Source organism: Papaver somniferum, unplaced genomic scaffold (genome assembly GCF_003573695.1).
Source record: "Papaver somniferum cultivar HN1 unplaced genomic scaffold, ASM357369v1 unplaced-scaffold_123, whole genome shotgun sequence".
In the NCBI taxonomy this organism is placed as follows: domain Eukaryota; kingdom Viridiplantae; phylum Streptophyta; class Magnoliopsida; order Ranunculales; family Papaveraceae; genus Papaver; species Papaver somniferum.
The window spans coordinates 1092154-1119877 of NW_020621381.1; the positions used below are offsets into that span (position 1 = coordinate 1092154).

A 27724-nucleotide genomic window follows, 5' to 3' on the forward strand; every position below is an offset into this window, starting at 1 on the left:
TAGTACGCATTACTATGGAATTCTTGAATGTTCACAATCATTTTATGTGAACTATGGTGTGTGGTCATTAATGACTTTGTATGCTCTTTTTTGAAAATCTTTTTATACGCCTTTGGTAGCTATTCTTGGTGTAAATCCGAGCGAAAAAGGTTGATTGTACCCTCCATGGACAAATCATCTTATATGTGCATTACGAGTTTGTCTTGATGCCTAGTAAATCTTCGGATGAGAATTTATTTCTTGTTTTGTTTAGAAGAATAACTAGAGTTTGGAATAGCCATTATTGTAATTTCACATAGCTATGTCCAACGTTTTCATCTTCATATTTTTAGATTTATTGGTTTAAATTCCAAAAAAGAATAATTGAAGGATGGTTTTTGCAGTATTAATCTTTATGATTTGATATATTACAATTTGTTATGGGATATGTATGTTTGCGTCCGTGAACTTGAAGTCCCATATTCTGTCAAAAGTAAAGTCGTTTGTGATCGGTATTCACGTACTAGTAAAAGAATAAATAGACTTTTGACAAATACAAAAGTTAAGCCTATATTGTCAAACATTTAATGGAAGATAGGTTAAAATCTTTTGTTTTTAAGGATTATGTCCATTATTATCGTTATGCAAATAGTGATTGAGGATAGAATGAATCCTTGTGTATTCCGCAGTATTGATCATCCCTGATCCATATTTTATGTATTACTGTGAGGGTCCGTAATGCATCTTATGTTGAGCACTATACAACCAAGTTGATTTATTAGCTTAGTTGGTGTTCCGTGAGAAATGTTATGTCTAGAAATTGAACTAAATTAATCACCTTGTTTGGTTATTTAGTTATTGCTCCGTAAATTTTCTTATGTCGAGAAAAACAAATGACAATTAAATTGATTACTTTTGTGATTAGTTTGGTTGTGTATTCCAACTAGATGAATTATGGGTCCTCTTGTAATTAGTCTAGTTGAGTATTTTCATGTCTCCATAAGTTCTCTTATGTTGAGCACAATCAATTGAATTGATCACTTCTTGTGTTTAATTTGATTGTGTATTCCGATTGAATTAATCATGGGTTTACTTGTGATTAATTTGATTGAGTTTTTGGATATAGAAAATCATTCTCATGGTTTTTGGTGTCCAATAAAATTCTTCTTTTCTTTTGAAATTAAGGTCGCTCTTGTTGTTCTTTCGGGAATGACATCAAATTGGGGAGAGTTCTTTTGAACTTGTGCTTAATGGTAATATCTTGAGGGGAGTGCGACTATGGAATTTTAGAGGGGTTATCTTGTATCTTTAAACTCCTTGATGAATGCATTTAGCTTTGGCTTTATGATTGCATCTAAATTAGTTGGTATGTATTTTTTCTTTTAGTCATGAAATGTCTCTTTCGGAAATTTCATTATGATCCCGTTCTTGTACCTTTGCCAATTTTATTGACAAAAAGGGGGAGAATTAATATGTAGTTCATACTACAAATACATATGGTTTTCGGATCATTATGTAAGGGGGATTGGTTTCCATGTGAGATGGACTATTTACTAAGGGGGAGTGATACATATCACCATAGTATTATTGTTAAAGTTGTGATAAAATTGAACTTTGACGCTGTGTAATAATATTATGACACTGTATAACAATGATCGAGACCGATGCTTTCTCATTATTATAGCTACGGATCTTCAACAACGGTGATGCTAAACTTACAACCTTTGGGATCATTGGAGTACTTGGAAGTGACGAAGATTTCAAGGAATGTTGAAGATTAGACATGTGGAATAGGAGATACTAAAGTTTCTTTATCTTTTTTGTATTCCATATGTATTGACAAAGGGGGGAGATTGTTAGATCATTGCTCGGTCGAACTCGCATGCATTGCTATCTCAAGCATGTTTGTCAATGTTAGTGATCAAAACTATAAGTCTTGATTTCTAGTCTATTATAGCTAAGTCTCGGAATAGGATAGAAATTGTAGTTGAGATCAAGAACTTCATGGCGATTCATCATACAAGTAGAAGAACTACTCAAGGAACCGGTGGAACTTCTCGACAAAAAGGTATGTGAAGACTTGAAATTATCTGTCACTCAAAAGTCTATCTACTCTATCTCATACTCTTTGAGACAAGAAGTCGTATGCTATATATATAGACTTGAATTATACACATTTGGTATTTCGAGCCGAGTATACCTCGCCTATCTATATCTCGAAATATGTGTTGGTAAGATTTTCTCTTCGACCAAGTTTATCATTACCTAGTGACGAAAGTCATGATATGTTTCAATCATCTTGAAAATTGCTTTGACGAGAAATGAGAGTTTAGATTACATAACCAATGGTGGACATAAGCATTGTTGTGGAAACACATTTATGCATAAGTCCTATTCCTTGAACCAAAGTTTGCGAACTTTGTTGATCAAGAGAAACCAGAAGAATGGCTTGTTGCCAAGTCCGCGAACTCAGTCTGCAAACCGCCGAACTTCTCATCCCGAGAAATTCTGCTGGAGTTGACAAACTAGTTGCGTGAGTACCAGTCCGCGAACCGGCGGAAAGTCTTTTGCCGAGATTTTCTGCTGGAGTTTGTAAACTCTGCCCGGTTGCTTAAGTCCGCGAACCTAGTCTGCGAACTTAAGAAGGTTATATATCTGAAGATGATTGCTGAACTTAAACTTAAAAAGACTAAGGAATGCAGTTTGCAAATTGTGGCTATAAAAGTTCATGAACCGATTCAAGTGAATCAAATCATCTTTGCTTCAATTGTGTCTTGTGTAGTACATAAGATTTCCTTGCAATTGAACAACTCTCTAACTAGTTCAGTTGAAGTCATTTGAACTAGTTATGGTGAAGAAGAACATGGTTGATATGAAATTCCCATATGGCTAACCATTTGGTTAACTATTATTGAACCAACAAGTGCATACGTCTGGGTACGATTAACAAACCTATAAGTGTGCATTGTCAAGTGTGTATAACAAGTTAAGTTTTTGATCTAACGGTTGAGAAATATTAGCTTGAATCTAAATCCGGTTTTCATCTAACGGTGAATATTGAATGCTTTGTTACTAAGCTAACATTGATTGCAAACCCTGATTTGAAAGACTATATAAAGGAGACATCTAGTATTGTGCAAAACTAATCCCCACACCTCACGTGTGATACTAGTTTGCATACTAGAGTCGATTCTCATTTAACCTTTGGTTTTCTTCTTCTAAAACCAGGTTAACGACTTAAAGAATTCATTTGGATTGTGAAGCCAGACCGATACTACTTTTATGGTAGTTGTGTGTTCTGATCTTGCATCTTCTATAATACGAGTACAATCATATTGATTGGCTTGAGATTGATATCTATGGTAGGAAAGATATAAAAAGTAATCACAAACATCTTCGTCTCATTGTTTGTGATTCCGCAACATCTTGTTTTGCTACCATACGATTAAGATTGTTGTGAGGTGATTGATAACTCTAGGCTGTTCTTCGGGAATATAAGACAGGATTATCAATTGGTTCCTGTCATTGTTTGTGATTACTCAACATCTTGTTTCGCTACCATACGATTAAGATTGTTGTGAGGTGATTGATAACTCTAGGTTGTTCTTCTGGAATATAAGACAGGATTATCAATTGGTTCCTGTTTACCTTGATTATTATCAAAAGACGGAACAAAACCTTTAGGGTTTATCTGTGGGAGACAGATTGATCCTTTGATAGACTTTTCCATGTGAGACATATTTGTTTATTGTCAAATCCTGCGATTTTGGATCGTAGAACTCTTAGTTGTGGGTGAGACCAGCTAAGGGAATCAAGTGCGCAGTATCCCGCTGGGATCAGAGGCGTAGGAGCATAATTATACCTTGGATCAGTGGAAGGTTGATTGGGGTTCGACTACAGTCCATTCCGAAGTTAGCTTGGAGTAGGCTAGTGTCTGTAGCGGCTTAATACAGTGTGTGTTCAATCTGGACTAGGTCCCAGGGTTTTTCTGCATTTGCGGTTTCCTCGTTAACAAAATTTCTGGTGTCTGTGTTATTTCAATTTCCGCATTATATTATTTTATCTTTATAATTGAAATAATACAGGTTGTGCGTTAGATCATCAATTAGAGTAATCCAACCTTTGGTTGTTGATTGTCATTGATTGATCCTTGGATATTGGTCTTTGGTACCATCCAAGTTATTCCTTGCATTTGATTAGAACTCTCAGTTCCTGCTTGAGTAAATCAAATCAAGAAGAGAGATATAAACTCGTTGATATACTTTTAATTGATTGAGTCTTGTTGATTCTCTTAAAAGTATATTCGAGTTAGTCCATACAAATTGCTAAGCGAAATATTGGGTGGTGTTGTAGACCCCCGCTTTTTCAACCATGTCTTTTGATGGGAAAGATATCAATATGATTGTTAAGCCATCAATCACTAAAGAAAAAGAGAAATATCTGTTGTCTCCAACTTTAAAAAGAATAAGAAGGAATGTGAGGAAGCCAAGAGTTGTTCCTTCAAACTCTCAGAAGTTTTCTGATGTTCTTGAAGAGTTGAAGCTGGCAAGAAAATAGATTTAGGAAATAAAGGCTTGTGTTTTAAGATCATTGGAAATTCAGAAGGCCCTGGTTCAACATCATCAGCCAAGAAGGTTTATTGATATTAACTCCTATCTTCATGAACCTTATGTCCCAATGGTTATTGACGACAAGGAGTTCGGGGACGATAAAGAATTCTTCAAAGGTCTTAATGCCTAGTAAATCTTCTTTGAAAATTTATTCTTTTTTTGTTTAGAAGAATAACTAGGGTTTGGAATAGCCATTATTGTGAGTACACATAGCTATCGTCCAACGTTTTCATCTTCTTGTTTTTAGGTTTATTTGTTTAAATTCTAAAAATGGTTTTGGAAGATGATGATTGCAGTATTAATCTTTATGGTTTTATATATTGCAATATGTTATGGGATATGTGTGTTTGCGTCCGTGAACTATTATTGTCCCGTACGATGTCAAAAGTTATCTCGTTTATAAGTCAATATGCATGTATTGATAAAATAATGAATGAAATTTTGACAAACAAAAGTTAAGCCTATTATGTCAATTCTTTTATGGAATATAGGTTAAAATCTTTTGTTTACAAGGATTATGTCTATTGCATGTCGTTATGCAAATAGTGATGGAAAATAGAATGAATCCTTGTATATTCCGCAGTATTGATCTTCCATGATCCATATTTTATGTATATACTGTGTGGCTCCATAATTCTTCTTGTGTGAGCATTTCAAAGTAAACTAATCATAGATTCGTTTGTGATTATTTTGGTTGTGTATTCCGAATAAATTAATCATGAGTTCTCTTGTGGTTAATTTAACTGAGAATTTTTGGATAACAAAATCATTTTTTGGTTTTTGGTGTCCAAAGAAATCCTTATTTTCTTGTAAAAGTAAGGTCGCTCTTTTTTTTTTTCGGGAATGACATCAAATGGGGGAGAGTTCTTTTGAACTTGCGCTTAATTTCCATATCTTTGTGGGAAGTGCGACTGTGGAATATTTGAGGAGTTATCTTGTATCTTTATAAACTCCGTGATGAATGCATTTATCTTCGACTTTATGATTACATCTAAACAAAGTTGATATGTACTTTTCTTTGGTCTTGAAATGTCTCCATGAGAATTTCATTAGGATCCCGTTTTCGTACCTTTGCCAATTTTATTGACAAAAAGTGGTAGAATTAATATGTAGTTCACACTACAAATACTTACGTGTTTTCGGATCATTATGTAAGGGGGAGTGGTTTTCGTGTTGAGACGAAGTATTGACTAAGGGGGAGTGATACATATCACCATAGTATTGTTGTCGAAGTTGTGATATGAGAATTTTGATGCTGTGTAATAATACTATGACACCGTGTAACAATGATCGAGAGCATTTGTTTTCTCATTTTTATGGCTATGGAACTTCAACAACGATGATGGTAAACTTACAACCTTTGGAATCATTGGAGTACTTTGAAGTGATGAAGATTTCGAGTAATGTTGAAGCACCAAGGAGATCAAGCATGTGGACGAGAAGCTACAAAGTTTTTATCTATTTTGTAATCCATATGTATTGATAGTTTTGCCACTAAAATTGACAAAGGGGGAGATTGTTAGAGCATTGCTCGGTCGAACTCGCATGCGTTGCTATCTCAAGCATGGTTGTCAATATTAGTGATCAAAACTATATGTCTTGATTTCTAGTTTACTTATGACTAAGTCTCGGTCTAGGATAGTCAAGTGTAGTTGAAGCTCCAGACTCCATGGTGATCAACTTACGAAGACGAAGAACTACTCGAGGAACCGGTGGAACTTCATCCGACTAAAAGGTATATGGAGACTTGAACTTATATATCACTAAAAAGTCTATTCTATCTCCTTGAGACAAATTCATTTAAGTATGATAGTTTTCATACATACACATTTGCTATTTCGAGCCGAGTTTACTCGCCTATCTATTTCTCGAAATATGTGTTGGTAAGCTTTTGCTTTAACCATTTTCATCTTTACCCGTGACGAAAGTCATGATGACGTTTCAATCTTGAAAATAGCTTTGATGACGATAGTCGTGAATAAAGATTGTTATAACATTATAGAAGAATGTTTCAATGATTGAAATGTAGGGTCGAGATTACCATCTATGGATATAAGCATATATAGTGTGTTCGCATATTAGTGTATAAATCCATGTACCGGAAGCCAAGTGCGTGCATATGTGTGAATGCGGTATTGGTGAATGTACGCGTACCCGTACACGTACTAGCGGAAGTTTTCCACCGAAAATTTCTGCTGAGTTTGTAGTTTGCAAACTTGTAAACCAGTCACCTTAGGTACGCGTACCCGTACGTGTACCCACTGAAGTTTTCGAACGGAAAATTTCAGCTGAGTTTGTAAACTCAAATCCGGTATCTAAGGTACACATACCCGTACGCGTACTCAAGCTGGTGATATCTCAAATCGGTAGTTTATGAACTTAAAAAAATAAATTATAAGGAATGTAATCTTTGCAAAACGTGGATATATTGTTCATGAATTGATTCAAGTGGATCAAACCGATATTTTTTCAATTGTGTCCATGAATAAAGACCTAAACAATTGAACAACTCTATCAACTAGTTCTTATGAGTCATTTGAACTAGTTATGATAAATATGAATACGGTTAATATGAAAGTGCTCATATGGCTAACCATTGTTAACTATTTTTGAACCAACTAAGTGTACACGTGTAGGTACGATTAATCAAACCTAAATGAATGCATTTCATTTGTGTGTGTGACAAGATAAGTTTCGATCTAACGGTTGAAAAATATTAGCTTGGTTGAATCAGGTTTTTCATCTAACGGTGAATATTGAATACTTTGTTACCAAGGTAACTTAGATTGCAAACCCTGATTTGAAAAATATATAAAAGAGACATCTAGCATCTGGAAAAACTAATCCACACACCTCCTATGTGATACTAGTTGGTTTGCTAGAGTCGATTCTCCTTTAACCTTAGGTTTCTTCTCGAGACCCTATAGGTTAACGACTGAAAGACTTCATTGGGATTGTGAAGCCAGACAAAACTACTTTTCTTGTAGTTGAGCAAACTGATCTTTCCATTTTCTATCGTACGAGTTCAATTGAATAATTTACTTGAGATTATATCTCCGATAGGGCAAGATAAAAATAAACCACAAACATCTTCGTCTCATCGTTTGTGATTCCACAATATCTAGTTTCGCTACCATACGGTTTAGATTATTGTGAGGTGATTGATAATACTAGGATGTTCTCCGGGAATATAAGTCCGGGTTATCAATTAATTCCTATTCACCTTGATTTATCAAAAGACGGAACAAAAACTCTTGGGTATTTCTGTGGGAGACAGATTTATTCAATTCTATAGACTTTTCTGTGTGAGACAGATTTGTCTATCAAGTCTTCGACTTTGGGTCGTAGCAACTCTTAGTTGTGGGTGAGATCATCTAAGGGAATCAAGTGCGTAGTATCCTGCTGGGATCAGAGACGTAAGGAGCGCAACTGTACCTTGAATCAGTGTGAGATTTATTAGGGTTCAACTACAGTCCAGACCGAAGTTAGTTTATAATAGGCTAGTGTCTGTAGTGGCTTAATACAATATGGTGTTCAATTTGGACTAGGTCCGGGGTTTTTATGCATTTGTGGTTTCATCGTTAACAAAATTTCTGGTGTCTGTGTTATTTCTATTCCGCATTATATTTTGTTATATAATTGAAATATCACAGGTTGTGCGTTGTATCGATCAATTGTGAAATCCAAACTTTAGTTGTTGATTGGAAATTGATTGACCCTTGGATATTGGTCTTTGGTACCATCCAAGTTATTATCCTTGTATTTGATAAAGACTCGCATATTTTTATTTGCTTGAGTAAAGATCAAATCAAGTGAGAGAGATATTAACTCCTCGATATACTTTTCTCTAGATTGAGTCTGACTGTCTAGTTGATTCTCTAGAAAGTATATTGGAGTTAGTCCATACAGATTATTAATCGAAATATTGGGTGAGGTTGTTGTAACCCCGCATTTTCATCTTTGTTACCAAGGTAACTTGGATTGCAAACCCTGATTTGAAAACTATATAAAAGGGAACTCTAGCAACTAGGAAACCTAATCCCCACACCTCATATGCGTTACTAGTTGCATAACTAGCATCGATTCTCCATTAACCTTAGGTTTCTTCTCGAGACCCTGTAGGTTAACGACTTGAAGACTTCATTGGGATTATGAAGCCCTACCCAAATATTATCTTTGTAGTTCCGTGATATGATCTTATTGTTTCTATCGTGTTGAGTACAATTGAAATAATTGGATCGAGATTTTATATCTCCGATAGGTAAGATAAAAAAGTAATCACAAACAAACTTCGTCTCATCGTTTGTGATTCCACAATAACTTTCCTTCGCTAGTCGATTAAGTTTATTGTGAGGTGATTGATAATACTGAGCTGTTCGTCGGGAATATAAGACTGGTTTATCAATTGGTTCCTATTCGCCTTGATTTATCAAAATACAGAACAAAAACTCTTGGGTATTTTTGTGGAAGACAAATTTATTCAATCCTATAGACTTTTCTCTGTGAGACAGATTTGTCTATCAAGTCTTCGACTTTGGGTCGTAGCAACTCTTGGTTGTGGGTGAGATCAGCTAAGGGAATCAAGTGCGTAGTATCCTGCTGGGATCAGAGACGTAAGAAGCGCAACTGTACCTTGAATCAGTGTGAGATTTATTAAGATTCAACTACAGTCCAATCCGAAGTTAATTGGTAGTAGGCTAGTGTCTGTAGCGGCTTAATACAGTGTGGTGTTCAATCTGGACTAGGTCCCGGGGTTTTTCTGCATTTGCGGTTTCCTCGTTGACAAAATTCTGGTGTTTGTGTTATTTCTTTTCCGCATTATATTTTGTTATATAATTGAAATATCACAGGTTGTGCGTTAAGATCAATCAATTAGAATATCCAACCTTTGGTTGTTGATTTACATTGATTGACACTTGAACATTGGTCTTTGGTACCGTTCAAGTAACTCCTCTTATATTCAATCGGGATCGCAGATTTCTATTTGCTGATTGTGGATTGAATTAAGAGTTAGAGATATTAAACTCTTTGATACACTTTATTCTAGATTGAGTCTGACTGTCTAGTTGATTCTCTAGAAAGTATTGGAGTAATTACACCATTTCCTGGTTTTTGCAACGCCAGAATAATTTGATGTGAAACGGATATAAATGTTGCAGACTAATTAACGTAAATATACGTTGCAAAATAAATTATCCGTTGCTTCATTTATAAATTAAATCATAATAACTGGGCATAATTTGTGCACCGTTGATATAGGTTGAGATCCTAGGGTTATTCTAATTTGTATTTTTTCAAGGGTTTTTCTAGAATTAATATTCTTTTTTTTTACTATTATTTATCATTTATCACAAACACCAATCCTCAGATATTTTGCAAACTCGTTTTTTGTTTCTTATCTTCCTCCTAGAGCAAGGGCTATGGAGTGAGAGTTCTCATTCAATATGAATGAGTCTCACTAGATTTGAGCAAATTAGGTGCCACTATGGGTAGTGAACCTCCCCACCTTCTCCCAAAATCACTCACACACTCACTGGAACGAGTGAGAGGTCCAAAGTCTTCACTAAGCGGATGAAAATCAGCCGTTTGGGAAAAAAGAAACCCTGAGCGGCAGAAAATATGCCTTTTTTGGGTTAATTTTAGAGTTTTGTTAATTTAAAACTCTTTAAGGTGGGCCCTCTACAAATTTTAATAATTAAAAACACAACTAGTGACAAAACCCCTAGGTGAACAAACTAGTGATAAGAAAAAACCGGTCATATTATTTCTACCAAATAAAAACCGTTTCAAATAAAACTGGGACAAAAACCCCAAACCAAATAATAATGTGTAAATTTAATTTTTGTTACTTTAAAAAAAGACAAACATGCCCTTGACCTTTTCTTCTTCTTCTTCTCTGATTTCTTTTTTCTTCTTTCTTCCGTCTCCTTCTCCCACCACCACCGTCTTCTTTCTTACGCCCAGAAAAGACGAACAACGAGCCTGCTGAGGTGTATTGTTTTGTATCCCCACAAATATCTCCAACCGGGTTTCATTTTACTCTTTAGAAATTTTCTCCCAGCTTTTCAAAACCCCATGGAATCCTGCAAAATCATCTCTTCATCTCCAATTCCGAAGCTCCGACTCCCGGAATTTCCAACTACAACTAAACACAAATCCCTGGTTCGTTAATCCTTCGTCTCTCGTAATCCACTTTCTGGAAAAAAATTTTGTTACTTATTTCAATTTCTTCTTCTTACAGTTCCTCTATTTGAAATTTCTCTGTTTTTTATTTATAGAAATTAAACCGGAAAAATTACAACATACGACGTCATCGAATCATCACCAGAGCTTCTTCTTCTTCTGGGTCTGATGAAAAATCTATTTAATAGAATAGATTGAGAGAAACACCCTCCTTCGTGTGAAATTCTACGGCTTCCTTTCTGAAGAAGAATTAGGGTTTCACCCACAATCATAAAATCGATCGATTATTCTGAACATTCAGCGTGTTTGAAATTCTTGGTATGTTTTTAATTTTCAAGGATCTGTTGATTTTGGGAAAAATTTCAAGATCTGTTGAATTCTGTAATTTTTTTTAATTTTTTTTTTCGTTTTTGTTTATGGGTTCTTCTTTTTGTTGTTGATGCTGATTATTTAGATTAAAGATGTTTGGAAGATTTGAAGAAGGCTTACAGAAAGGCTGCCATTAAGAATCATCCTCATAAGGGTGGAGATCCAGAAAAGGTATTGTGTTTTTTCTATTAGATTATTCCTGATCTAGTAGGGAATCAGTAACTTTGTTAATTACTGTAGATATAATTAATAATTTCTATTGGTTTTCCATTTCGAACGTATAGAGGTTGCAAAGGTCAGACCCTGTGTATGTTTTGTTTACTCGATTCTGTTGGTCGTGTCTATGCCCTTCATTTCAGACTATTATTTGGGCTGGGCAACTGAATTTTGAGATAGCTAGTAGATGCTTGAATGATTTAGGATGCCGGGTTTTTCCTGGTTGGTTTGTTGATTTGTGTATGTTTTAATTTGCTCTCTGGGGCAGTCAAAAAGGGGTGTTTATTGAGCATTGTAATATTTCTCTCAATGCAGTTCAAGGAGTTGGCCCAGGCTTATGAGGTTTTGAGTGATCCAGAGAAACGTGAAATTTATGATCAGTATGGTGAGGATGCGCTCAAGGAAGGAATGGGAGGAGGTGGTGGTGGCCACGACCCCTTTGACATCTTATCATCTTTCTTTGAAGGAGGAAGCCCATTTGGAGGTAGGTGGAGATATCATTTTCTAATGGGTTAATGTTTTTACTAAATTTATTTATGAAAGTGAAAGGTATTCATGATGTTTGGAATTTGTTTACCGTTAGGTGGTGGCAGCAGCAGAGGAAGGAGGCAGAGGAGGGGAGAAGATGTTATGCATTCTCTTAAGGTGTCGCTGGAGGATATTTACAGTGGAACATCAAAGAAATTGTCCCTCTCTCGCAATGCCATCTGCTCCAAGTGCACTGGGTAAGTTTTATTAGACTGGTGCTTTCCATTGCTAGTTTAAGGATACTTTGCTTAGTTGGCTTATGTCTGCTGTAATCTTATTCTTTACTCTTTTGTATTCCAGAAAGGGTTCAAAATCTGGTGCTTCAATGAAATGTTCTGGTTGCCAAGGTTCTGGCATGAAAGTTTCTATCAGGCACCTAGGTCCCTCTATGATCCAGCAGATGAAACATCCTTGTAATGAGTGTAAGGGTACTGGAGAGACCATCAGCGATAAGGATCGCTTCCCTCAATGCAAAGGTGAGAAGGTTGTCCAGGAGAAGAAGGTGTTGGAAGTGCATGTTGAGAAGGGAATGCATAATGGACAGAAGATTACCTTCCCTGGAGAGGCCGATGAAGCGGTACACAGTAGACTGTTTACTGGGATGTGTTAGCTTTTGTGTTTGGCTTTACAAATTTACTGATTATGTCTTCTTTCGTGTTGCAGCCAGAAACTGTCACTGGGGATATAGTTTTTGTCTTGGCTCAGAAATATCATCTTAAGTTTAAGCGAAAGGGTGATGATTTGTTTGACTGAAGCCCTCTGTGGATTTGTTTGTGTACAGTCAGTAACATATGAATTGGTATGAAGTAAAGCAAATAGGATAAGCATCATGGGCATGGGTACACAATTTACACTCACGATGGAGTGATGGGAAATAGCTAGTTACTTACTTAGAGTAATCCCGAAATAAAGAAAAATATAGAAAGATAATCTTATTATGTTAACCTAAGAGAGGGTGGTTCCACGAAGAAAGATTTGTGTTTATGTCTCCTTTAGTTATAATTAGCTCGTTAATTGCTAGACTTTGGTCGTAAAGAAGGAACATTTTTATTTTTGAAAGACATGGTGGAAGGTTGGTTGTTCTTGTTGGTGAATGAGTATGTTGCACCAGTCTAAGGAACAAAGTCATGTTCATGTTTAAGATTTAGTTATGATGATTTAGGAGCTAAATATGTAACATATTGATTTTTGATGTAGCATAGAGCATGGATCTGTGTTGCTGTGTTGTTGCTGTCTTGGCTAGGGCTACAAGGATGAGAAGAAGATGGTCAATGAAGCAGATGGTGCTGCCGTGGATAGACGGAGGATGAAAGTAGAGCTCAGTTACAGCAGATGATGCTGTAAATTAGAGAAGAAATGAAGCTTAAATGAAGTGCAGCTACTGATGAATTCTGATGAAACCAATTATGGTTTCATCTTATTTATGATGAAACCATAATCGGTTCCATCGTATTTATGATGAAACCAAAATTGGTTTCATCTAATTTTTGGTCAGTGGTGGTGGTGGTCGTCGGCGGGTGTTGGCGATGTTGCTGGTTTTAGTCGGTGGTGGTCGGCGGTGGTCGACAATGGTGGTGCTGGCAGTTGATAATATGTGTTTTAGCATAGAGCATGGATATGTGTTGTTGTGATGTTGCTGTATCCAAGACAACTGCAACATAAGATCCTTGTTGAATTTTTCTTGTAGTTGAATTCTGATGAAACCAATTAGGGTTTCATCTTATTTTATGATGAAACCAAAATCGGTTTCATCCAAAATTTGGCGGCGGTGGCGGTGGTGGTCGGAGGTGGCGGTGGTGGTCGGCGACGGCGGTGACGGTCGGAGGTGGAGGTGGTGGTCGGTGGCGGCGGCGGCGTCGGTGGTGGTCGGTGGCGGCGGCGGCGGTCGGAGGTGGCAGCGGCGGTCGGAGGTGGTGGCGGCGGCGATGGTTGGTGGTGGTGGTCGGTGGCGGCGACTACGGTGGTGGTCGGTGGTAGAAGGTGGCGTTGCTTGTTGGTGGTGACAATATAATAAGAATTAAAGTGGGGTTGATTTTTGTTTTTGTTGGGGTGCTTTAAACTAAGAGGGTAATATAGACCAATTATATTAAATGGGGTTTTTGTGAACAATTTGTTTTATTGGAGTTTTTGTGTATGGATAGTGACACCTTTGGGGTTTTAACTCGCGGACCGAATTAAATAACCTAAAAATAAGATAGAACTGCTAATATTTATCCGCTTGTATTTTTTTTTAATAATAAAAGAGGAAAAAAACGGCTGAACATTAGCCTCTTAGAGCGTCCACAGTGGTGCGAGTATAACCAAAGACTAAAAAAAAAAGATCAAATTTGGGTTTAGCCCGTCGTGTGGCGTAGTGGTTGCAGATTAAATTTGGTCGCGCGTTGATAAAGATTACGCCTGGGATCAGGCGTTGGTAAAGATAACGCCTGAATGGGGCGTTGGTAAAGATAACGCCTGACGTGGGGCGTTGGTATAGTATACGCTTCAAAAAAACAAAAAAAATAAAAAATAAAAAAAAATAAATAATGGGGCGGAGGTATAAAGCCCGCCCCATGCAAATTTCAAAAGTTTAAAACTTAAAGTGGAGTGGGGCGTTAAGTATATGAACGCCCCATTTCGTGCGTTAAGTTTATGAACACCCCATCAGGCGTTATCTTTACCAATGCCCCATTCAGGCGAAGTTTATATGCACGTCTGTTCTTTGGACGTTAACTATACCAACGCGCGATGAATGGCGGAGATTATATCAACCCCCGATGTGTAGCGGAGATTATATTAACGCCCGACTATATTTGGATTTGGTCTTGATCGCCGACCAAATTTGGTCTGGATTTTACTCTTTGATCAAATTTTGATCGATGGTCCGTCCCACTACGCCAGCCCACTCGAATAAAAATTTGGGTTTACTCGTCCATTGCAATTGCTCTTAGACCATGAAATTTGCTCACCATCGCACACCCCCTCATTCAGCTAGGCACTCACTGGTTTGGACAGTGAATGAGTGTTAAACCCTTTGCTCTTAAAATCCGCTTCTTTAAATCTCACATCTCCAACCTCAACAGTCAACTCTCACAAACCAAAGACTAATAATCCTACCCCAATCTCAAAATCAAAACCCATGTACCAGATCGGAAAGGAAATCCCTCTTTTGTAACCCTGGATTTAACCAAAATCAAACCATCTCATTCAGCTCGTTCATTTTCTGTATGATAAGGAGATTAATATCCTGCATATCCATACAACTTCACCGAATCAAGCATGATTCCGAAACCTAATCCGAAACTCATCTTTGAATCAAAACCCATCTCTCTTTTTCTTTGAATCAAAACCCATCTCAGAATCAGAATTTTATATCCCTAATTTTGTAACCCTAGATTCGAATTAATTTTTCTCCTGAATCAAAACCCTCGTCTCGTATTCGACAGAGATGAGAGTACGAGAAGAAGATTTCACCAGGTATAAACCCTAATATTTTTATCTATCATTGCTTGATTTTGCGTCTTTTCTTATGTAGTATTTTGTAAAGATTTTGCAATTTTTCTTTCCGTTTACTATTTGGAGTTTTAAAGCATGGATTTCTTTTGATTTCAGTTTTTTGGTGTTTTAACTGTTTGTTTGTGGTATTGATTTGATGGTTTTATCTTGGCACTTTCATCTCTTTGAAACTGTTTCAATCGATGAGCCTGCACCTGGTCTCAAGGCAATTTTTAACTTTGTTGTTCCCGATCAAAGGTTTGGCAAGGTAATTGGTTCTCACCTTTTTGTTATCTTTTTTGTGTCAGTTATTTTAGCAACTACATCGATTTAGACTGGTTGAGAGGCAGACAAAGTTAGACTGGATTTGCCTATTTGTTAGTTAGTCAATGCATTTTGTGGACTGAAGGTTATGATATGTTCTGTTGCTACTTTAGGGTATCCTGGAAACGCGGGTGTTTCCTGGAGGGAATCACACCGCTGAATCAGGTGGTTGGGACTATGGCAGGAGTAGGTATTGTAAGTAAACTAATGCAACAAATTATATTGCTGAGGTGGTGATGGCTGTAGTTGTGGCCATTTCTCTAAGGCATTCAGTGGATTCTAATTTCAGAAGTGGTCGTTGGATATCCAATTTTCACACTGCTACTGGGTTCAAGACTGAATTCTGGAGATAGAGTAATACGCGAACCTGATTTCTTGCATCATGTGGAAATGCCTGAGACCCCATATTATTTAGTTTTATTTTTTCATATATCGGTTTAGTGCTTATATTGAACTGAGTATTTGAATGAATACAAATATATGTGATTAAGCAAATTTAATTTTTATCTTAGTTCTAAAGAGCCATGAAACTAATATTTATTTCTGTCTTTTTGATGACTAATTCAGGTGGGCCGTGGGTGTGGCTTCGAACTCTTCAACCTCACCAGAATATTGCTGGCAAATACCGGAAGATTTGGATCATGTGCCTGTGTATGGAGCTAAATCAGTAGAGCCTGATCTAGCCGGACAAATGGCAGCAGCACTTGGAGCCGCATCAATCCTCTTTACAAATGACAACGCCTACTCGGCGAAGATAGTTGATGATGCGGAAGTACTTTCCAAATTTGCTTCAGCACCTGGCAACCACCATCCTTACAGTTTCGTCAGAGCTTTGCTCGTATTGATTTTTTTCAGGTGAAACAGCTTTCCCTAGTAATGCATCCTTATTTACTTAGATATATACGTTTATAGAATTAAGAGATTGCTGATTACATGAGTTTGTCATTTTCAGAGGTATGGAATAACCGAGTCCACTGCTGTAAGAACGTGTGGTTTGAATATTAAATATTTACGAAACTATACTTCAGTAGAACTGTTGGCTCCAAATATGCAAGCTAAAGTTGTGCATTGGGACACTGCTTCATGTTGTTCCCAGGCAAAAGTGGTGAACTATGGATTCATGGACTTGGCATCATGAAAGGTAATATAAACTGACAACGTCGTTAAAATTACGTTGGATTCTATTGATGTGACCATACTTATGAAATAGTTATGTTTATTTTTACTCTTCCATTCTTGTCGGATTGTGTTTCCTCGTAATCTTCACCAATATCCGGGACGAAGCAAGGTTATAGTTTTCTTGTACAACTTTTGTATTCCAAGTGTTTGTCATATTTCTCTGTCTTATCCTCGGTATTCAGTAGTGTTTATTCTATTTTTGTACATATTGCTCGCTGCTCTTGGGTGATTGGTTTTCATATTTGCTTCTATGTAATATCTGAATATCAATTATTGATATATGTAGAACATTTCAAGGATACTGAATGACGCCGATGCAACAAAGTCCACAGTGCTGCACACAGGAGACATTGCCTACATCGATCAAGATGGTTACTCGTATATATTGGATCGCTTGAAAGACGCAATTAAATACAAGGGATTTTAGGTAAAGTACATAACTGAATTTTATTTACTTAGACAAGTATGATTTAGTGGTAACAAATCGATGTAGAAGTTGTACCATATGCGAATGCTCTAGAGAAAACTGACAATGACTTAGAAGTTGTACTGGTATCTCGTTCAGTCATACCCGATGTTGCAGTAATGGTGGTATCCCATTCTCAGTCGAACAGTGCATGATAATCCACGGACATGGCACGAACAACTGCCCATAGCACTATGGGCATATCGAGCGACATCTAGAAGCTCCACAGGCGTCTCCCCCTATTCACTTGTCTATGGCGCGGATGCAGTTCTCTCAGCGGAGATTAAAATTCCATCGGCCAGAATTGCAGCAGCAAGTGGAGTTCAATGGGATGAAGCCGCAACATCAAGTGCCAGAATAGCAGAGCTAGATACTCTGGACTCCAAGAGAACTAAGGCGAAAGAACATACTCAGGTATACAGAAATGAGTTTCTAGGGCATACGATAAGGCCGTAAAACCTCGGGTTTTTCAAATAGGAGATCTGGTATTGAAGACTGCTAATCACATTCAACAAGACATGTCTGCACGAAATTCTCTCCAAAATGGGAAGGACCTTATGTGGTTACCAAAGCGTATAACATTGGGTACTACAAGATTGTCAAAGAAGATGGAGACAAATTGGAAGCGGTCATCAATGGAAAATGAATCAAGGCGTACTACGCGTGACCATCACTCCATCTCTCGCTGTTTCACGACACAGCCAGCCAGGCATTTTCCGTTTCCCTCATTTTTCAGTTATCAAATTTCATTTCGTCAGAACGTATTAATGAAAATTCCATTTGCTTTTCCCAAAACCAATACAATTCAAAAAAAAAATGTTCATAACCCAAAAGAAAAATCAGAAAAGACCATCCAATAAGTTGTAGTTTCTTGAAAGCATCATTTTCATCCTGTTTTGGTACCTTTCAGTCCTACTCTTCAAATCCCAGATTTCCTGTTCCACCTTTTGAGATTCAGCAGTCAGATCCTTTTCCTATTCCAAAATAGCCTTTGTAGCAGGAACGACGTTGGCAAAGAGATGCCGGCTCGATCAATTTTAACAATGTCAAGGCGGTTGCGCAGCCAGCTTACATTAAACTTCAGGGATTCGCAGGTAGATACCATATTTTCCCACTTTTCAACAGTTGCTTCAGTGACGTCGCGAATGGATGTGCCTTCCATTTCAACAATTATGGGAAGAAGACAGTTCACTGTGGTGACCAACGCAGACGAGCAATGTTGCACCACGTTCCTGGTTGCAATGTGGCCGTATCTTCTCCATATTTTCGTGTACAGATCCACGAACTCCTTCCGCACCAAGAATCTACCTACACTTCGGTAGCTAGAAGATAAACACTTCATTTGGATATTGAACGGCAAACCTGCATTGGGATATTCGTGGCAAGAAATACCCAAATCAGCATTTTCCAGGTTTGCAGCAGTTGGTGTACTCGAGTTTGAAGGAAGAGGTGTGGTCAAATCGTCGTCATCAACCATGGTCACACATGTTCCAATTGGGTACCTCTACACAAAAAAAAAATAAATCTTTTTGTTAACTACTAATGGTGGCAAGAAAATATCTATTTGTCAGTGAAAAGCATACCGGAATGATCTTCTTGACTCGGATAACCCGGATGAGGGAGTTGTCACAATACCCAGGAGTTTGCCCACTCTGGAAGAAAAAAGAAGCAGCGATGTTATGAGGAAAAGAGGAATTATCGCTTCAAAATCAGGAGATAATTAGAATCATACTCTGGAAACGAGCCGCCTGCGCTTTACTGGGGAATCTGGATGACTCGAGGATGATTCACTTCCGTTCGGCATAATGAAGAGATGTGAATTCGGCGAGAAGGGCCTTTATTCTGAACTGAGAGGAACAATCTAGTTTCATTTGCATATATATTGAGGAAACCCTAAGAAGAAAAGGATGCCGAACAACCCCAACGGGACTTATCCGATAGCCAAGGATTCAACCCTGACCGGGTAACGTTTCTCATCGAACCCTATGGAAGACTGGAGGGAAAGGACAGATGCGTCTCCAGCTTGAAGCCCCGGCATTCACTTTCCTGGTAATACTTACTTACTCTAGCTTGGCCTTTTATCGCTTGTCTGTCACCATCTCATGCTTACCCCGCAACAATGCCACTGTTACGTGCTAAGCAGGGGACTTAATGTTGATGGTGGTTTTTAGTTCAGGGCTAAATTTGTAAAACCCTGCATTTAATGTGTCGTCACTCTGCAAGGAAACAGAGACATGTAAAAGTGATGAGTGTTCAACCTCTTCACTAGCGCATTAATTGATCAACTCAATATTTTCTCATGAAATTTGTCCAGAATGGTGCATGTAGCAACAATCCCATATATTCTGTAAATTTTGGCACCGTGCCTGTATTATTCAGTTAATATAAGTTTTTTTGAATGCCTTCTGTGCTATGTTCTCCGGCTGAACCCTTAATGTTGATATGGCATGACAATTTGTGTTCACTCGCAGCAGAGTAGCACGAATTTCCAAGTATCAAGGATAAGGTCTTTGCATAAGGTATTCAATCAGAGAGTTGCTCTCTGGAAATGAACTTAAAGAACTCTGTGTCAACACATAGAATTCAATCAATTTTGTGATAATTCACAGGATCCAGATATTTCCCTGACTAATTTGCAAAATTAGGGTTCTGCGCCTTGCGTAGCATATCAGACCTTGCCTGTCGAAATTAAGCCTAAGCAAACTAGGTAATTAATACGCCATGGATTAGTAGGTGCAAAATCTTGCCCAGAATCAGAAAACAAGAAATAAAGGTGCCGCAGCAAAGGGAGGCGTGGCCATGCCTTAGGCCAGCGGGCGCTATTTTCCATTGGCCACTCCCCATGTTGCCAAAACCGGCCCTATTTCCCTCGACCAATCAGGTCGCCTTAAATCCGCAACACACACATAAGTTGTGGCTGGGCCCATACTTGTCGGACCTATTTCCCATCGACCAATCAGGTCGATTTAAACTTGCCACACCCATGTTAGAAGTGTGGCCATGCCCATGCTTGTCCGACCCTCTGTTTTATTGACCAATCAGGTTGCTCTAAACCTGCCACAACATTAAGATAGGTGGTATTGCGTCAAGTGGCCGCCATGCCAAATTGGTTTCATAAAGCCAGCGCCCTCGCCAACATGCCAATGGCGTGCCAAACGAGCTTGCCAAACAAACATGCCAAACAAGCCACTTTACCGTAGTAGCACGCCAAACGCGCCAACTCACCATGAATAGCGAACCTACGTGCCAACCCATCTTCTGTTTGTGGCCAATTCCATAACAGACTTCAACGTGGTTCTCCTATCCATTAGCACGACCTTGCTCTAGTGGCGATGGATGAACCCCTAATTTCCAGTCGTGGCGTAAATTATGCCACTTCGGGCCCCACAACATGCCACGAGCCGTGTGGACTTAGGAAACCCTAATAAAGGCGCCATACCATAGCCACTCGTGGCAATACTTGCTCCTGTGGCCTTTTCCACATGATGGCTTGGCTATGGTTCCTTTGTCCTGGCTCTGGCATCACTTGCACAAAACGCCATTGTGCCACGGTCACATGTCGCATGTGCTAATTAGGGTTTCGGAATGCCAAACCCTAATTTAAGCAAAGTTGCTACGCCAACCAAGCCAAATAAGGTTCCACAGAACATTGGGATTGATGTGGCTACTATAACTGATGTTGCCTCACCACATTTGAGTCCAACACCAATGTGCCAAAATCCGGCGGACATGGCTACGCCTGGCGCCACTTGTACCATTGTGCTATTGGCATGCGCTAAAAGCGCCACTACGCCATTAACATGTATCAATGGCGCCACTGTGCTATTGACAGGCGCCAACAGGCTGTGGCCATAATCAATGGCCACCCTTTCTCATGAGATACAATCTTAGCCGTCCAAATTCTCCATAGAATTGATAGACCTGTGGAAAGTTTCTGGAGACCAGCCAAGAAAAGCCTAATAGTATCACGTCTTATTTTCCTGTGGTAAGTCACTTTGACTTGCCACATGTAGCAGACTGCTACACGTTTTCCACGAAAACACTCGAGACATCAAACATGTCACAAACTGGGGGATACTCATCAGGGTATTGGTCTGGCGGTTTACAGCGTGCGGCGTGCAACACGCCCATTATAAGAAAGTGTCAGGAAACATGGCAGTTAGTGGTGGCAAGAAGTAATGGGTGTAAACAAATCCGTTTCCTTCATCGTGGAAGCGTGGTTTCTGACGGTTACACATTACTCCACTCTTCCATCACTCAATCACTCCCACTTCCTATGAGACCAGGGTGCGTTCAGTTATGACTTGTATAAATAGGTTTCACCTATTTCCATCAAAAACAAGTTTTGGGGAGAACAACAACACATTATCCTAAAAAGAGAGAGAGAGTGTGTGAAGTGGTGCGATTTTAATTGGTGGGGTTTTAAAGTTTTTCATTGTTTGGTAGTGGTTTTAGGGGTTTACGCCTCCGTCAGATAGGATGGAGACTAGTTCTCCACCTCTCTTTCCGCCGCTACCCACCACCTGAAGCGGGCTCTTCTATGGGAGTAAATGTTACTGGTTCTGATCCTCAAGTTCTTAGGAATGTTGTATAGAATCCTCTGGTAGATTCTCAGCGATCTAATAGCACTCATTCTGAGAAAAGTTGGGCTTCTTCTCTTTTCCCAGCGAAGAAAGGTTTCTCTTCTGAAGCTGCTATGTCTTTCAAGCCTACTTCTATTTTTAAAGGAGAATGAGTTGTTGTTGTTTCCTCTGTTGATCTTGATGCGAAGATTAAGAGGTGTGAAGATTTGGTGGTAGGGTTTTTTATGGGAAAACGATTACCTTACAATCTGGTGAAGAAGGTTACTGAACGAGTTTGGAAAATCAAGGGTAACTATAAACTTACTATTCATGGTGAATCCACTTTTAATTTTGAATTTGATGATGAGACTGATAGATTTTCTGCTCTTGAACATGGATCTATGTATATTTCAAATCACTTGTTTATTGTTCAACCTTGGCATCCAGATGTGGAAAGTGAAGTTGCTGAATTCAAATCGGTGCCTATTTGGATGAATTTTAGGAAGGTCCCTCTTCATTTCTGGGATAATGAGGGTTTGAGCCAAATTGCTAGTTTCCTGGGAAAACCCATTATGATGGACCACCAAACTTTACATAGAACTAGGATGAGCTATGCTCGATTTTGTGTAGAAGTCGATGTCACATGTGATTTTCCAGCTACTATTCTTGTTGTCATTGATGGAAAGAAGAAGTTTAATGTAGAAGTTGAATATTCTTGGAAGCCTCCAAGGTGTACTCATTGCCACGCCTTTGGACATAATAACTCGAATTGCTCAAAGCTTAAGTTGGAAAAAGCTGTTGCTGCTGTAGAATCACAGAAGCAAAAGATAAAAGAAGTTTGGGTGGTCAGAACCCTAAAGTTACTAAAAGAACCAGAGAAGTAGTGGAAGAGGTACTGATTGAAACTTCTAGTAAATCTGGGTGTGCTGTAGATATAAGTGATGATGATACTCATCTTCAAAAGGTTGTAACTCAAAGTAGTATTCCTATTAAGACTAGTAATGCTTTTGGTGCTCTGTCAAGTGAACCTGCTTCTAGAATTTTGGATGATATTACACATAAATCAAACAGTGGTACTGTTGGAGATGGTTCAGGTTCTTCTGGTACCAAATATCCTACATCAGTTGATGTTCCAATTGGCCAAGTGAAAAATCCTTCTAGTACTAAAGCTAGTACCATTTCGTCTACTCCCCAGGGACTTCAGGTAAAGGATACTGACACTAAGAAAGTTGGTAGGTCTAAGAAGGCTCACCTTTCAATTACCAAATATGTTTAAAGCAGCAGCATGGAATATGAGGGGCTTAAATGATCCTCATAAACAGGTTGAGGTAGGTAGATTAATTAGAGAAAATAACTTGTCTATTGTAGGTTTACTTGAGACTCATGTTTTGAGTGATAATAAAGACTTAATAAGCATAAAGAATAAATGGTTCTTGGAATTTTTTGGATAATTATATTCATATTCCTTCTGGTAGAATCTGGATTTGTTGGGATCCTTCTGGTGTTACTATTTCTGTCTTACACTCTTCTTCACAAATAATCTTTCTGGATATTTCAACTTCTAGAAATCTCAGTTTTATTATTTGTTTTGTGTATGGGTTCAATGATACTTCACAAAGTATTTCTTTATGGAATGATATCAAAGCTTTTGCGAGTTTTAATACTAAGCCATGGATGATATTGGGTGATTTTAATTCAATTCTTTATTCAAATGAGAAGGTTGGAGGTGCCCCAGTTAATCATAGTCAATTTTCTGATTTTCAAGATTGTATTCATGAAGCTTGTCTGCTTGATTTGCCTTACTCTGGTTGCTTTATTACTTGGTGGAATCAACAACAAGGGAGTTGGAGGATTGGTTCAAAACTTGACAGAGTTATGGTCAATTTGGAATGGGTGCATCATTCTGAGAGTTCAAAGGCTGATTTTCTCACTTAAGGTATTTCTGATCATTCCCCGGCTATAGCTTATATTTTTGGAAAACGACTTCATGGCCCTCCACCCTTTAGATTTTATAACTTTGTTACCGAAGAACCTAATTTCATGGAGATTGTTAGAGAAGCCTGGCAGCATAAGGTAATGGGAAATCATATGTTTGTCCTTGTATCCAAGATGAAAAGAGTTAAGCATATTCTGATAAAATGGAAAAAAGCAAAGTTCCAACATCTCTCTGTTAAAACTCTAGAAGCCAAAAAGGAGATGCAGTGTGCTCAAGAGAAAGTTCAAAAATCTCCTTTCTATCCTGTTGTTGCAAAAATTGAGAGAGAAGTTGTTTCAAAATATTCTACTCTTACAAAATATGAAGAATCTATGCTGAAGCAGAAATCAAGAGTGCAATGGCTTGACCTTGGTGATTCAAATAACTCTTTCTTTCATAATTCTATTAAAGAAAGAAGATCCATGAATAATATCTTAACCCTTACTTCTACTTCTGGTGAGCAGCTGGATGAAGATATTCCTATAGCTAAGGAATGTATTGATTTATATTCTCTTCTTTTTGATGAACTCAAAATTAAAAATTGTGATACTAGTATCTTTGATTCTCTAAATTTTAACCATGTTGTGGATCAATATACTGCTAATGATTTGATTAGAGATGTTACTAGAGATGAAATTATCTTTGCTCTTTCTACAATTGGTTCTAACAAAGCTCCTGGCCAAGATGGGTTTTCTAGTCATTTTTCAAAGCTTGTTGGTCAATTGTTGGTGATGATTTTGTTGCTGCTATCAAGAAATTCTTGTCCAAATCTAAACTGCTAAAGGAGGTAAATAACAATTTTATCACTCTAGTTGCAAAATGTACTAATCCTTCAGTAATGACAGATTTCAGACCCATTGCATGATGTAATGTCATCTACAAGTGTATCACTAAGATCATTTCCTTGAGGATGAAGGAGATTATGAAAGTTTTGATCAGTTCAAACTAATCAGCTTTTGTTTCTGGCAGAGCTATTCAATATAATATTTTGGTCTCTCATGAACTTGTTAGGAACTATCATAGATCAAATGGTACTCCTAGATGTGCTGTAAAGATAGATCTCAAGAAGGCTTATGACACTGTGAACTGGGCTGCTGTCATCTTTGCCCTCAGAAAAATGGGTTTTCCTGAAAAGTTCATTCAATAGATTCACATTTGTCTCTCTACTGCAAAGTACTCTATTCTTATCAATGGGTCTCCATATGGTTTCTTTGGTGCTGGTAGAGGCCTCAGACAAGGTTGTCCTATCTCCACATACTTGTTTGTGATTGTTATGGAAATTCTCAATATGATTATTCGACAACAAGTCACTGCTGGTACTTTTGGATTCCATCCCAGATGCTCCCTAACCAAGCTCACTCACCTTTCATTTGCTGATGATGTTTTAGTTTTCATTAAAGGTAATCTTGCTTCTGCCATAGTTCTTAAATCTTGTCTTGATATTTTCAGCAGTTGTTCAGGTTTGGAGATAAACAAACAAAAGTATTCTATTTACTCCTCAGCTATTGATCCTTATACTCTTGATCAAATGGTAGCTTGTTTGGACTGTTCTGTGGATTCTCTCCCTGTCAAATATCTGGTTATGCCCCTCTTATCCACTAGACCCTCTTATGCAGATTGCCTTCCCTTAATTTCAAAAATTATCGCTAGAGTTAAATATTGGAAGGCAAAACATCTCTCTTTTGCTGGCACAATCTTGCTTAAAAAATCCGTGCTTTCTGGTATGGTTTACTTCTGGCTATCCTGTTTTATCCTCCCTAAAAGAGCCATAAAAGAACTAAATAGAATATTCAAGAAATTTCTCTGGGCTGGCTCTGATCCTTGGAAGAAGCACAACCCAATTGGCTGGAATGTTATCTGCCTTCCTTATGTTGAAGGTGGACTTGGAGTTAGGGATTATATTTCACTAATGTGGCTGCAAATTTAAAGCATATTTGGGACATTGTATCTGGGGCTCAAAATGTTTGGACTCACTGGGTGCAAAGAAATTTGATTAAGAATAGATATTTCTGGCAGCTCAAGACTCCTCAAGATTCCTCTTGGTGTTGGGGGAGAATCTTAGAACTCATAGATATTTCTAAGGACCATTTTGTTTTTATTATTGGGGATGGATCAAAAGTTAACTTTTTAAATGATGTCTGGCATCCAAAAGGGAGATTAACAGATTGGGTGGATTCTGAAACTGTCACTGAATTATTTCCTGACAAAACTGCTTCAGTTTCTGAATATATTGAAAATGGCTCTTGGCACCTTCCTCCCACTTCTACTGAACTAGCTCAACAGGTGGTATCTGAAATTACTATACTGGATTTTAATCCTGCAGAGTCTGATGTTGTTATATGGAGACCTAGCTCTCATGGATTTTTTACAATCAAAGACACTTATAAGACTATTTCCAACCACAATGATCCAGTGATTTGGCTTTATTTGGTTTGGTTCAAGAACTACATTCCCAGACAATCTTTCATTACTTGGGTAACTCTTCATGGAAGACTTAAAACTAGAGCAAAATTAAAACAATGGGGTCTTATTGAAAATCCTTCTTGTGTTCTATGTGATGGAGGTATTGAAACTGAAGATCATCTTCTCCATGAATATAATTTTGCTGCTATTATTTGGAAAAGCCTTTTACTTAAGTTAGGTTATGACAGAGTTGTTCACCCCACCTGGAAGGAAGAGATTATGTGGTGCATTGAACACTTTGCTGGATCAGATTTAATCAGCACTATCAAGAAACTAGTTTTCACTGGTTTTGTCTACCATTTGTGGAGGGAAAGAAATAACAGGATCTTTACTTCAAAAAAATGTTCTACTATGCAAGTTAGTCTTTTGATTGTGCAAGATATTCAATTGAAGTTGAGTTCTCACCCCAGATAATTAAAAGATAACTCAGCTCATAGGAGATTTATGCATCATTGGAACATCAATTGTTGTTTTACTACAAAAGTTGTTATTCCTTATACCTGGCTTAGACCAGAAGGTGATATTATCATGGTGAATACAGATGGATCAAAAACTGATCTATCTGGAGGAAGTGGTGCTATTATCAGATATAAAAATGGTGATGTTATTGATTGTGCCATTGGTGGCAGCAGTCCTATTTCTGCTCCTGCTCATGAGCTTCAGGGGGTTGAATTGGGGCTTAAGCTTGCTGTTTTTCACAACTGCCAGGATATCCATGTGTGACTTGACTCCATGACTATATACATGTTTCTGAAGAGTGAAAATCCAAAACCACCTTGGAATATGCTACAGATTTGGAGAAGAGTTCAAGTTCTGCGTAGACAATTTAGAACTGTCAAGTTTGATCACTTCTACAGGGAAACAAATCGTGCAGCTGATTTCCTTGCCAGTAAGCATCCAAATAAAAGATTTTTCAGATGGGGAAGTAGCAATTACTGCTCTGAGTTTAAAGAAATTTTGCAAGAGGAGAGTTTATTTCAGATTTGTTTGAGCCTGTTGCTCTTTTATTTTCTTTGGTTTCTTCTTTTTTTGTTCTGACTTAGGCCTGGTGCGTTTGTTTTCTTTCTTTTTTTGTTTTGTCTTTGGGTTTTAACCCAGATGATTGTATCAAAAAAAAAAAACAGTATCCAGAAAATACCAAAGAACTGATAGCTTTCATTCCGCAAGCCAGTTCCAAATTCTGATACAAGTCATAAAATAGCCACACCTTCAGAATTAACCATTCTGGTCTCAACACCTTCTTCGCTTCCATCCCTAATACCAACCTTTCTCCTTCACTTTGTGACCGAAGCAAGACTGGAACGTCCATTTCTTGGTTTAGGCCAGGATTGTACAGATTGATCTCTCGACTCTAAAGTACTCCCGTGCAGTGTATTTGTTTTAGGTTTAGACTCGT

The 27724-nt window shown here is 38.0% G+C and overlaps 3 protein-coding genes across 12 annotated transcripts; all 3 read left to right on the forward strand.

The window, feature by feature from the left end:
- Positions 1 to 11246: 11246 nt before the first annotated feature.
- Positions 11247 to 12638, forward strand: LOC113331006 (dnaJ protein homolog; the record flags this gene model as incomplete). Its single annotated transcript, XM_026577781.1, has 5 exons — positions 11247 to 11312; positions 11673 to 11841; positions 11941 to 12082; positions 12186 to 12462; positions 12549 to 12638. Coding segments are annotated over 5 exons (744 nt in total), but the record flags the coding sequence as incomplete, so codon positions are not given.
- A 2218-nt stretch (positions 12639 to 14856) lies between these two features.
- Positions 14857 to 18145, forward strand: LOC113331033 (endoglucanase 12-like). 10 transcript variants are annotated; one of them, XR_003350647.1, is made up of 8 exons: positions 14857 to 15341; positions 15618 to 15627; positions 15797 to 15878; positions 15973 to 16037; positions 16251 to 16538; positions 16636 to 16824; positions 17149 to 17289; positions 17428 to 18145. XR_003350647.1 is itself a non-coding variant. In XM_026577805.1 (5 exons), exons 1-4 carry the CDS (start codon positions 15563 to 15565, stop codon positions 17169 to 17171), a joined length of 423 nt encoding a protein of 140 aa, XP_026433590.1. In that variant the 5' UTR covers positions 14857 to 15562; the 3' UTR covers positions 17172 to 17289; positions 17428 to 18145. The 10 variants fall into 10 exon arrangements, 3 of the variants coding, with proteins under 3 accessions (XP_026433590.1, XP_026433591.1, XP_026433592.1); XR_003350644.1 differs by having other exon boundaries at positions 15477 to 15627; positions 15797 to 16037; XR_003350646.1 differs by having other exon boundaries at positions 15797 to 16037.
- A 5821-nt stretch (positions 18146 to 23966) lies between these two features.
- Positions 23967 to 27051, forward strand: LOC113331007. The gene is made up of 6 exons (XM_026577782.1): positions 23967 to 24589; positions 24835 to 24946; positions 25040 to 25181; positions 25266 to 25444; positions 25759 to 26614; positions 26813 to 27051. Exons 1-6 carry the CDS (start codon positions 23967 to 23969, stop codon positions 27049 to 27051), a joined length of 2151 nt encoding a protein of 716 aa, XP_026433567.1.
- The last annotated feature ends 673 nt before the right edge of the window (positions 27052 to 27724 follow it).